The sequence below is a fragment of the Cariama cristata genome, unplaced genomic scaffold (assembly GCF_000690535.1).
Source record: "Cariama cristata isolate BGI_N322 unplaced genomic scaffold, ASM69053v1 scaffold30140, whole genome shotgun sequence".
NCBI classification, from domain to species: Eukaryota; Metazoa; Chordata; class Aves; order Cariamiformes; family Cariamidae; genus Cariama; species Cariama cristata.
Genome location: NW_009595735.1, coordinates 14,027 through 26,885, shown reverse-complemented (window position 1 = coordinate 26,885; position 12,859 = coordinate 14,027). Strand labels below are relative to the sequence as shown.

At 37.9% G+C, this 12,859-nt stretch overlaps 1 protein-coding gene across 1 annotated transcript in view; it reads left to right on the top strand.

Annotated features, from left to right (window-relative positions):
• The first annotated feature begins 3,406 nt into the window (after window positions 1-3,406).
• The window catches only part of RANBP9 (RAN binding protein 9), a 19,787-nt gene continuing 10,334 nt past the window's right edge, over window positions 3,407-12,859 (top strand). Inside the window, exons 1-5 of the mRNA XM_009703293.1 lie at window positions 3,407-3,455; window positions 5,453-5,620; window positions 8,751-8,773; window positions 10,852-11,036; window positions 11,844-11,956. Coding sequence (XP_009701595.1) covers window positions 3,407-3,455; window positions 5,453-5,620; window positions 8,751-8,773; window positions 10,852-11,036; window positions 11,844-11,956 — 538 coding nt within the window. The remainder of the gene's footprint in view (window positions 3,456-5,452; window positions 5,621-8,750; window positions 8,774-10,851; window positions 11,037-11,843; window positions 11,957-12,859) is intronic.

Sequence of the window (12,859 nt, the reverse complement as noted above, 5' to 3'; positions counted from 1 at the left end):
TAACTCTATCCCAGCTGAAACCAGGGCAGCAGGATAGGATATAATTAATGTAAATTCTGATTATTATCAACTTCCATATTGAAAGATCTTCCATACACCTTCAATACAGTGGCTAAAAGATCTAATGGAACAGTTTCAAATAAAAATCAGAATTGTGTATCTTTTGTACGAACTGCTGGGCTTTTTTCTTTTTCCTTATGTTTTAGCAGTCTCCAGTTCTGTACCATCACTTATTGCTATTTTTTTCTTTCTATTTCATTCTGGTTTTTTTCTTTCTCACACTTAGTCTATTCAGGCATGCAAGTAGAAACTTTAGACTCCAGCAAAAAATGTGAATTTAACTTTTTGACTGGAGTGATACTTGAGGAGAAAATAGTTATGGTGAGCTTGCTGCTGCTGCTGATACATTTCACTACAGAGAAGCCTAGGCTTTTCAGTCTATGTTAGTGGAAAAAAAATAGGTATCATAGTGCCTGAATTTTTGACATTGACTTTTCTTTTGCTTTGTGGCAAAAAATGGAATCTCCAGCAAATTTTAAACTCTGTAGTTTTGTAATATTCCTAAAAATTTCTATATAATTTGCAGTTGTAAAATGTAAACTAGAAGATGTGCTGAGATGCTAAAATGGTAATCTATATGTTTAATGAACTAGAACAAGAAAAAATACAATTTGAAATTACAAATCAAGAGTATGTAAGATGCGCTTGCTTTCTTGGTCCTTAATACCGATTTGGCTGCACTTTAAATCAGTTTTCATCCGTAGTCTCTTATTTCAATCTCTCATGGGTTGATTTCGTGTATTCCATGAGTGATTTTACATGTTGTGTGTTATTTTATGAGCTCCTGTAAGCCTTGAGCACTTTAAGGAGGTGATGAGTAGCAACTGGTGGGACCAACATGTTCAGAGAGAGGGGCTTCTTAATAAAAAGGGTCCCAGGCCACTTCCTTCTGTTTGCCTAGGTGAGCGATCCTCCCACCGCAGCAGCCAGAATTTTCGAGCATCGAAAGCCTATCAGCCATGGTACTGTTTTCCCCCTCAATTTATTGTGTGCTATCAAATCTAGTTGAACATGAGATTAGCTACCCATCAACTATAACAAATACTAAATTAGCTGAATTGATGATGAGTCTTTAATTTCACTCACTTCCAAACCATAAATTTGCAGTCACTCCTTTTTCCTTTTGCAAGATGTCTATAGTAAGTATGATAATTATTTAAAATGTTTTAATCTAATTTTACTTGAGTTTCTATTAAGACCAAGTCTCCTTGATGAAATGGTGTTAACATTCCAAGTAGTTGTAAGTGAATCCCAGGGGAAAATATGTACTGTTGAACATCTGTCGTCTCACTTAGATGCTGTCAGTGCCTAGTGCCTTCTAATTGTCACCAGCCGGAGAAGAATCCTTGTTCCCAGCTGTATTAAATACAGGGGGCCTACGTTTACAGTTGTGACTGAGTTAAAGAGGAGGCTCAGAAGATACAATATCTGAGGGAGAAAAAACAGGTGGTACCAAAACGTTACCTAGATGATGATTTTTCTGTCTAGCATTTTACATTTTTGTGTAACCTTAATCTTGTTTCTAGAAGAATACTGAAATGAAACTTTGATTGGGATAAAGGGTTTTTTAATACGACTCACGTTGAAAGGCGTTTTGCAGTCAGCGGAGTTCTTTGTTATCTAGAATTATTTTTAAAAATAAATTTCTTTTCTTTATTAAAATCTCCTCAACAGGAGACTTTACAATAACAGATTTTCAGTCTTTACGTGAGAATCCTTCATGTATCCCACTCCAGACTATGCTAATAACAATTCCGCCTTTGTTATTTAAGACAAAATCAAGGTTTTTCCACTTGTTGCTTTCACTTAGAATTGTTTCGTTGACTCTGCTGCTGCAGTGGTGCCTCAGTAATGTAATTAGCAACGCAGCAAAGACTAATCCTTTTGTTTGTTGCCCTTTGCTTCAGCTCTTCAGTATCTCTAAATGTAAGATCTGCTATGCATGGTTCTGAGGTTCCATTTCATGCTGGGATGTTGGAGGGAGAGGAAGACGGTAGCGTACATTAGAAATGTCAGAGGAGGGCTTTGTAAATAGCAAACATAGAAGCAGGTAAGGTAACCCTTGGAAGTCATCGATAGAAAAAGCAGGAAGCCCGGTACACAATTAAGCGTATAACTTCTGAGATCTGCTGCCCAGTTTCATTCTGTGTGAAGTGTATTTAAAATAGGAGAGGAACCTGTACTCCTGAGTAGAATAGTTGCTTCAAAATTGTATTTGATGAGCTGGGAATACAGAGCTCGTGTTTACCAACTTAAACTATTTTCAAATCGACACGGGTGAATATTTTTCTTTTCATACAGTTTGTTTATTATTTGATGACAAATTTATGTTAACTAATTTGAAGTAGTGTCAAAATGATTTGAAAGTTTTGATAAACTAGGAAATGTTAGGTTTAGGTGATTTTTGGATGCTTTCTTTAGTTGATGGGGGGGGTTAGTTTATTTTGGGCAGGGGGGAATTGGTGAAAGCCTAGCTTGTCATTATGCTGGTTTTCTCTTTGGATTCCTGTTGTCGTGGTCATGAAATGACTTTTGCTTAAGAAACAGAAACAAAATTGATTTTACTAACTTCAAATAGTGTGATTTGGGGAGAGGGGGGGGATGTGATTCATTTCAGCTTTCCGGTATTTGCTATTAAATGGTTAACAATTGTACTGGACACTGACTTTATTAAAACTACCTTTTGTAAAGCTGACTTTTCGACTATATTGACCTAACCATAACTTGTTTAGACTTAAGATTACTGGTTAGTATAGTAAAAATATTTTCCCTCTTTAGTTTGTGAACAGATTGCCAACAGCTAAGTAACATTGCTGGTAAATGTCTCAAGATAGCGTTCTGCTCTGTGATCCAGGCCTTTAATGGTTTAGTGTGACCTTTTCCTAAGTGCTGTGCAGGGATGCATTTTGCTGCTGAAATACTGCCCGGTTTTGCAGGTATTTTTGTAAAATTACTCGCTCCAGATTGTCTGCAAAACATGATTAGGTATGTTGAAGATGATGAAATTGGTATGTGTATAGCTTTACCCCTGCTTTCAAAATAAGGCATGGCTTGCTTTGTTCATGTTTTAAACTTTATGGCTAATATCAGTATTCTCCATGGGTAACCCAGGAAGCCTAAGAGAGAAGAAAGTTGTCCTTACCTCCTGCAGGGGCAGAACCTGTCTGTATTAAGCCATATATACTACAAATTATTTTTCAGCTCCCTCACTGTTATGCGGCTACTAAATGACCTCTCAGCAGCTTAATTGGTATATGATTAATCAGTACAGTGTTTCTTGGCAATATCCCATATGTATTTTTGTAAGAGACATACATTTCTTTTGTTCTTTCATTTTTACAGTTATATGGGAATTGGGCTTTCGGCACAGGGTGTGAACATGAACAGACTACCAGGTATGTTTCTGTGTTTGTTACTTTTGAGAAGTCACTTACATCGGTTAATTGTGGTTTTTAAAATATGCTTGTCCTTGATGGGAAGGTTCTGGTAAGCAACAGAGAGTGTGTCATGACATCTTTGTGTTGTATCTGTTATCTGGATTATGTAAATTTTGCAGCTAAAAAGTTTAGCCTTTACTGTACATTAGTTCTTGCACTACTTCCCTCAACTCTTAATGTTATTTATAACATGCAGATAATTTTAACAAACAAATACATTTTAAAATTTTCATCGTGTTTCCTGCTAAAACTAAAGCTATAGATTTCCTTGCTCTGTAAACTAAATTTCTAGCAATAAAGATGAGCTACTATGATGACAGCTTTCTGTCAGACATGGAGTGAGCTCTCCTGCTGTGAGTTTCCGTACCGTTACCTTTCCAGCCTTAACAGTAAGGATGTGGAGCATAGTTTTGAGTTTTGACTGTTCCATTAAACCTGCGTGGTCAGGGATGCTGTCTTGTTAACGATTGTCTGCAGTATCTCTGTATAGTATTTAAAGAAGTTTTGTGTATGTGTTGGTGTTTTAATAGATCTTTAAACATGTAGAAACAAACAAACAAAATTGATTTTTTGAAATTGTTGCTATTAGCCAAGTATAAAATCATGCTGAATGGACCTTAGGGTATCTGTACTCTCTTCCTTTTGCGATGTTACTTTCTCACACAAATGTTCTGGTAGAGATCCTTATGATGGTGGCGAGTCCCAGTTACACTGGGAGCCCAGTTAAGGGTCATGAATTATCAGTGGGTGGCATTTAGTTTATCTTGAGTATGATCTAGGATGCGTTGCAAATAATTTTGAAAGATACTACTAATCAATGTAACTGCAGTAATTTGGGGTATTTAATTTACTGAGAGATGCTTAATGTGGTGCCAGCTGAAGCTACCGACCATATAGATTGGGGGCCTAAGTATGGAAAATACTTTCAAATTAACCTTGACAGACGAAGAATAAACCCACAACCTTTTTCTCTAAAAATAATTTGAGTTGTCAGTATAAATTCTTACAGTCAGAATGTGCGTTTATATATATATATGTATATGAAGTTTGGCAATTTGTGTTAAAGATCATGCTTTATATTATTTTGAATAGGCATTTAATAGATCTGTTAGGAAGATTTTGTGGTGCCTGAAAGTTTACTCCTCTTCTATGTGTTTTTGTGTAGTATTGAATTGCAGAGAGTGTGGACAGGTATTTTGAAATGAGCTCAGACTAAAATTGCTCGCTGTGAATTTCATTGAGTAGTGTAACAGCATGAAGCTTCTTAACTGGTTCTGCAGCTTCTTCACCTGCAAAATTAGCACCAGATTTGCATACGTAATGATTTGCCTGCTGGCTGTGACTTTAACCTGTATTGATAATTTTTTTCCCCTTTTTTTTAATTTTTAGGGGCAGCAAAGCTAGTGACACTATAGTCTGGAGATTCTGCTATTATGCAGAGACTGCTTGCTGCTCAATAGTCATTGAGAATGATCAGGAGTAGAAATGTGTCTCCCCAGAGATGCGTGTTTGGGTTTTAGCCAGGAAGAATTTGATGATGACATATGGTAGCAATAGTTTTGCGAGATGAAAGGGAGAACAGGAGAATCTTCACTGCTTTATTGGGACATGTCATCTCTGCATGTAGCATTTCAAATTTCAGCATTGCAGCTGATCATATTTTTGGTGTTGGTAATTTTGTGTGTGCACTTAAAAAAAAATTTGTTATCTGAGTTTGCATTCCCTGTTATGTACTACCAATGGAATTACCTGTTCAGCCATTTTGATAAAAGTTGTCCTTTTTTTTTTTTTAAACGAAAGAGGTTTTTTTGGTTAGATAAGATATCTTGGAAAGCAGAAAGCTGAGGAGAGTAATTAACCGTATTAACCTGGTTAGAATATACTGACTTTGTGTAGTCTTTCCGTTATTTCGTAATAAAGGAAACGAATAAATTGCAAATGCTTTTGTTCTCTAGGTTGGGATAAACATTCATATGGTTACCATGGAGATGATGGACATTCATTCTGTTCCTCTGGAACTGGACAACCCTACGGCCCAACGTTTACGACGGGTGATGTCATCGGTTGTTGTGTCAACCTTATCAATAATACCTGCTTCTACACAAAGAATGGACACAGCTTGGGTATGGAGAAACGTTATCTTTAATGATAACATTATGTCTGTAAGTCTGTTGTAAATCTGAAACTCTCTTCGTGTCAGGAACAATGTGTCTGAATAGTTCTTTCGATAGCCTTATAATCTGTGAATTAAAGAATTGTGAAGAATAATTTCTTCTGTGCCGCTTGCACAAACATTCCTTGTGAATTTGGAAGGATTTGTCGTAACATCTCATTCCGCAGGACCTGCATTTATGAACTCTGCTACTAAATCCACAGATACTACTTGATGTTTATGAGATAATAGATAAGAGAAATGGAGAATGGATATAGCTAAATTCATTGCTGCTGTATGGGGGACACCTAGCCTTCACTAAAACCTTGTACTGGATGGGTGTTATTTTGAACATATGTCAGAGAACAGTGTCTTTCGGATTCCCAGTCTGGAGTCATGCATAGTTGGGCTAAAGCCATGAATTATACAAGTTGTGCTGAAATTAAGTGCATTAAATTCTTGTGGTAGACTTTAGCGTTACGCAACACTGCAAGACAATTTTTGCATTTCAAGACGTTTGGAGAGGGTAGAGTTAAAATTTTTGATGCAATATATATAATAATTCTGTTACTGAATGCAATTTAATAAGCAAATATACAAAGTGTAAAGAAAGAAGGGAAAAAAAAAAAATCTACTTCCTGCATTAAGGAGAGAGCAAGGGCTTGGGAAGTGATCCTGGAATTGTGCTGAGGGGAGTAGGAAGTTTCAAGGGATAAAGCTCAGAAAGAAGAAAGAAGGTTTTTTCTCATGGGTAGATATGTGATAGGGAAAAGAGAGGCTAGCTTGAAATGAAATAAGAGGTTATTGAGACAGGGACTCTGGAAGTGTCTGTTCTATTTTCTCACATTGCCAAACATGAGGAAGGTTTGGAAAGCAGTAAGGAGTAGGACATGGTTTAAATTCTTCTCCTTGTCTCTCAGAACGAGACTGCCTGTTTGTTTGCTCAGACCCTGAGCAAACCGATCTAATCTTTGGAGTTTCCCTGCCCCTCCTCAGAGCAGGGCTTAGGTGCCTCCAGAGGTGAATTCCAAGTAATCACTTCTGTGATTCTGTTCTATCGTGATTTAATGTTTCTTCTAAGTTGATTGAGTCTGGATACCTGGACTTAATACCTTGATGCCTATGGCAGTGGCACGCTTGAACCACGCACTGTGCAGTTTCTTTTGGCCCTGTTTCTGGGTATATGTTGAAATGGAAGGTAACAGGCTCATGTTGTATTTACCCTAATCTTTAACTGGGTTAAAGCTGAGAAGGATCATCTTAACTAGTTCCAAAAAGGGAGTAAGGTAACAGTGTGCCAGCAGGGAAGTTGGATCAGATTGTTGATCAATGAAAGAGACACTGGCTTTCTGACTACTCTTATGGGCACATGTGTGGAAGAGTTAAGAAGGGACGAGCAGAACCTTCTGTTTCAGTGGAAGTCTTAAAGCAGACCGGATTAGACCAACTGTGAAACAGCAGTCCCAAGTGATTAAAATCTGTTTAAAGAGGAGAACAGAATAACATAGGTGAGGAGAGGCTAGTAAGGTGTCATCTGTCATGGACAGAGTCTGACAAACACTTTATGGATTTCAGAAGGAAACCTGACAGCTGTTCTGCTGTGGGCTTTGCTAGCTTGAATTTCTGACAGATGAAAATGGATTCTGTGTTTAGGGGAAAAAGAAATTAGAAATTTTGGCTGTCTTGCTGAGTTGTTGCTGCTGCTCGTTGTCCAGAATTCCTATATGATTGTGACCTGGAGGACATTTATGTTTCTTCTCTGGGCCACCAATACAGTCTAGAGGATTGGAAATCTCTGGCTGAGCCAGGGATTTGATGCTACAAAAAGGGCTAAGCAATTATTTATGCAAGTGTGAAATCCGAGTAACAAACAAAACCCCCAAAAAACCAAGAAAACCAACCCCAAACCTCCAAAAAACCACGATACCTACATGTCACTCAGTCATCACTTAATCATTTATTTATCTTGCCTACTGCCATGGTTATTTTGGAAAAGGGCAAGTTGGATGTCAAAATGTGCCAAACGGAGAAACTGGTAATAGCTTAGAAAAAGCGAGGGTGTGAACAGCTAATAAATACAACGATAGCTTTGAGGTGTGATGGCAGGAAACGGGTTCACTCTGTGTGTCATTCTTTTGTATCAAAGATGTGAGTGAGGAATCCAGATGCTCTTGAGATTTGAAATCTTGGTGATAAGCAGGGGTGGAATTTAGGACAGAAGGTTAAAAGCTTTGTTTTAATCTTAGATTTGAAAAGACGGTGATACAAAATAAGTAAGAGTTTGAAGGGATAAGTGGATTTGAATCATTATGCACTTGTAAAAAAATAAATTTAAAGAAATACTTGCAACAATAAAGGAAATGATGAAATACTGTTATCATTTGGCCATCAGAAGGAGATTTCCTGATACTTATTTTTTAACTGAAAGCTTCCCCCCCCTGCCCCAAATTGAGTGAGGTTCCTGAAGTGTATAGAGGTCAGATTTTTCTCTAATCCTGAGGCAGCAAAATCACTGCCTTGGTCTTATGGGTAGATGGATGCTTGGAATTATATAACAACAAAATTAAGCTATTCTGTTTGAAAACTAAAAAACACTGGCGTGGATTAAAGTGAAACATCTACCAGACTGGTTTGGAGTATTATAGGCATGTGCTGCTCGTGTAAAGATAATGCATACTTGTGAAGAAAAGTAATAGCCAACAGGAAAAGGTACCGTTAAAGCTTGGTGTCACAGCATCGAGCCATGCAAGTGAAAAAATATCTTCAGATATTCTTATTTTTCCTCTTAATTTTAATCTGTAGCCAGAATTTTCATACTTTCTAATCTGCATAGCTGTATGACGTTTGCTAAATCTTACGCTGTATTTTGAAAACTTGAGGGCAAATGGAGTACTTTGGAATGACAATTAATTTTTTCCAAATATTGCCCTTTATTACTGGAGCACATCAGTTGTGCCTGAGCATCGTGAACGTCGCCATACTTTACTGCTTATTTCTGAGATGGTTTGCGTGAGTTTTCTGAACATATAATGATAAACTTCAGAAAATGAGGCTAGAATCCAGAGATGCAGAAATTAATCTTAATTTTCTTTTTGTTACAGGCATCGCTTTCACAGATTTACCGGTAAGATAAGTGCATTTTCAAACAGCTTTCCTTTGTGTTAGAAACAGGTGTTTCAGATGGAACTTGCATTTACCTTATGCTTCTTGGAAATACAATGATAATCTTCTCAACCAGTTTAGTATCAGATATTTCTCCTCATCATTGCAGTAGTGATTTGCTAATTGAAGCAAAGAGTTTTTTGCTTTTACACCTATCCTCGCAGGGGTTTTCTGGTTTTTAGGTTTTTAACAGCTCTAATGGAAGTTTAGCAGAACATAATACATACAAGTAGTTGTTGCATACTTTGTTTGACACAAACAGGCCTTACTTACAAAATCAAAGCTATGTTAAACAGCAGCAGGGTGGATGTGCGCGCACTGCGTATCACATGCCGAAAGGCTGGCTGCTTCAGCCGTGGTCCTTGTAACTCATGCTTGATGCCTCATTTTCAGAATCTTTCTCTATACTGTTTACTCCATAAGATCAAACATAGCAAAGTTAATTTTTTTTTAAAGAAAGTTGCAGCTATCTGAAGTATTTCAGCTTTTCAGTCAATTGCACTTTCCTTAAAATTATTATAAATATATTCCCTATGCTACTGGTATAGGCATGATACTGCTCTTACTTTGGTTTTTTTTTTCTCATCCACTTCATTTCTGATTTAATCTGGTTTGAATGCAGTATACGATACACTTCCATCTGCCCAGCTCCTCCGTTTGCTATGGCCTTAGGAGGCAAGGACAGATCTTAAGGAAGGACGAAGTCAATAACCCAGGGCACCTCTCGGCCCCACCACAGGGTTGGGTGCTTCATGTAGGAAGCCGCTGCTGCTGTCCCGGCTCTGCGGAGTGCCGGCGGGGCTCCTTGCTAGCACGCCGTACCAGCATAAGAGAACTGATGCTCTGATTGGAAGTTTGAAGAGTAGAATTGATTGGTTTCATCTCATTAAAAGATTTGAGACTTGTGCTTTGTTGATTAGTCTAGACTAGGTAACAATTGTGAGCAAGGGTTTTTTTTTAAAAAAAAAAACAAAAACAAAAACACAACGAAACACAGCAACCAAAACCAACCAAAAAACCCCCAGAAGGGGCGTGGAGGTGGAAATGGGGGCAGGATCAGCTCGGGCATGGTTTTAACAACCAGAGTATTTTTCTTTAATTTCACTGGGTTCACTGCGCGTCGGTGTTCCTACTGGCCTGCATGTTGATGACTTCTTACCGATAGCTTTAATTTATTTAGCGTATAGTTCTGTAGATCAGCATACCATTCTACCGTACCCCCATTGACTGCAATGTAAATATGATGTAGGTCTATTTATAAATACAAAAAACCCACCAGCAACAAAGGCCGGCCCACCCAGCCCCCCAGCTGGTTGCGTGGCCATTGCTGAGGGGCTAGTTACATTTCAGAAAGTTACTTTAATCCCATCAGGCAGATTTTACTTTTCTCATATTTGGCACATTTCAAATTTGCATGGAGACCTAATCTCTAAGCAGAAAATAAAACTGAGACAACAATAAATGCTTTAAAGTCTTTTTGTAGATACAAGTCCAGGAATTCCTGAGAACTTCAATGCACTGTTACAGTTCTTTTTAGGCGCTACACTTGGACTTTGAGGCTAATGAGTTCTCTATCCTGTCAGTTCTTACCACTAAAATTCAGCGATGTTTTAAGTATTTCACCCCAAAAGGAAAATGGCCCACTTTGTAAGTTTAATTTTTGTTCTCTTTTTAAAAGAAACTTTAATCCTGGTCTTTAAAAATCATTAAAAAATTGGTATTTAGTGTTTTTTAAAATTGAAACCAAAAGTTGTAAACTTTAGCACGGTTTAAGAAGCGCGTTTTCTGACTAGAAAGAGAATGATCAGTAAGGCTTTCTTACTTGAAAATTAAAAAAAATGTTGACCACTGGGAATAAAATGAATCAGTCATTGTATTGCTGGATTGGTAGAAGTTGCTTTAACTGCTGGACAGATGATCCAGAGGTGTTTGCTTCTTCACACTACTTGTAGCAGTGGGGATATTACTACAGAGATGAAAAAAAAAAAAAGTGGGGAATTTAGAATAAGAGGAAAAAACTAATTAAAAAATTTCTTGCAGCCAAACTTGTACCCTACAGTAGGGCTTCAAACACCTGGAGAGGTTGTGGATGCTAATTTTGGGCAACACCCGTTTGTATTTGATATTGAAGACTATATGCGGGAGTGGAGAACCAAAATTCAAGCACAGATTGACAGATTTCCAATAGGAGATCGGGAAGGAGAGTGGCAAACAATGATTCAGAAGTAAGACTTTGAATGTTGTTCATTTTTTTAAAAAGTTAATAATTGCGTGATTTCGGAGATCTTTAAAACATTGTACCTATTGTCTTGTGCCAAAAATTACGGAGAGTATTGAAAACTGGTACAAATAGTTGTGTTAACAGGTTTGATAAACATGTATAAAATTGAGCATGAATAGATGTTTAGGGGAAGAGGAGTACTACTACTACTACATCAGGAGTAATTTAAGAGTTGATAATGATGAGTGTAAGCTTTCCATTTGGATTTGACCTGTGAATTGGGGAGTTGAGAAAAATTGCCATGGTTGTAATGAGCAGTTTTAAGACTTTGGGCTCTGGAAATTTCCCTTCGTGTTCTCAACCTTCGGTGTGCCCGGTTAAGCCGTGGCTCATTAGTGTCTCGCCCGGAAAAACGGGGGTTCTGGCTTTGCATTTTTTATTTCTTCAGTGAAAACAAAAAATTAGTATGCAGAAATTTAATTTCAGTGTATGTACGAGCAAAAAAAAGAAACTTGATTAGCAGGTAATATTTTAATTGAGCCTACCTTTGGGTGATGAATCATTTTTATTAAAATTCATCATAATAAAATGATAGACTGTTCATTGTTTTTTCTGTACAGTGTTTTGAAGAAGGTACTGGCTCTTAACTGAATTACTTTTGTCTGACTCGTACAGAAATTTCGGAATTTCAAGTACAATTCTTTAAGTCAGCCACTTTTTTTTCAGAAAAGCGTTTTTACATTCAAGAGGCTCTTGGTTTCTTACCTGTATGTAATGAGTGTTTCTGGGTTTTGTGTTTGTTTATTTTTAGAATGGTATCATCTTACTTAGTTCACCATGGATACTGTGCAACAGCAGAGGCATTCGCCAGATCCACAGACCAGACTGTGCTAGAAGAATTAGCTTCCATTAAAAATAGACAAAGTAAGGCTGGAAAGCACGCTACATCCTTTTTTCCCCCCTCCCTTAAACAAATTTTACGTAAAACTTTCTCTTAAGCATCGTTGTAGAACTTCCTTTCGGCACTACTTCATAGTACTGTTCTTTGCTGTCACGCAAAGTGACACACGTATGAACAGCCGGTTAAGACGAATTTCCGCACTAACGCTTTGGAACTCGTTTGATGTAGCGGAATGTGGTAAATGCCCTGTTTTTGTCTTGAATGGAAAATTGTGATCTGTCTTAAACAAATGTGTGTAATGTCTCTAAACGAGTGTTTGTGAGAGCTAATGGTCAGTCACAAACAGGAATATAAAACTTGGTCTTGACAAACATTTGGACTTTGATCTTAACTGTGAAAAGGGGTAGAGTGTAGAGAATGCTTTGTAAGTGAAATCAGATTTGAGTTTTCCTGCTTACGCAGATGTGAGGGGGAAGAGGACAAGGAGAACTAACGGCAGTTCAGCTCTAACTTGCTGTGGCAGTGCTGTCTGGCAGCCTGATGGAACAGCGCCGTCCCTGCTGTATGAACACAAGCGCTGGTGTGACAGCATGAGACGTCCCGCATGGGGAAACTGCTCTGGTTGAAAAATGACCCGTTCGTTGGGCTGTTCTTCATTTGGATCAGTTTCTCTGTTGGTGGATACGGCTGTGAGGCTGTTGGCGACTTGTGCCAGGTTCACAGCAACAGAAGTATCAACTAAAGCAGGGGCTGTTGTGGAAAGGTTTAGTCAACTCTGTGTTGTAGGTGAGAGAGACTAAATTTTGGTTTTCATAGTCAAAATTGAACCTGTGGGAGCGGGATGCAATTTGGATGTTCCTGGGTGACCATAGCTTGGTGTGTGCTTATTTACAAAGGTGCAAAAATGAGAAATAAATCACAGAAGA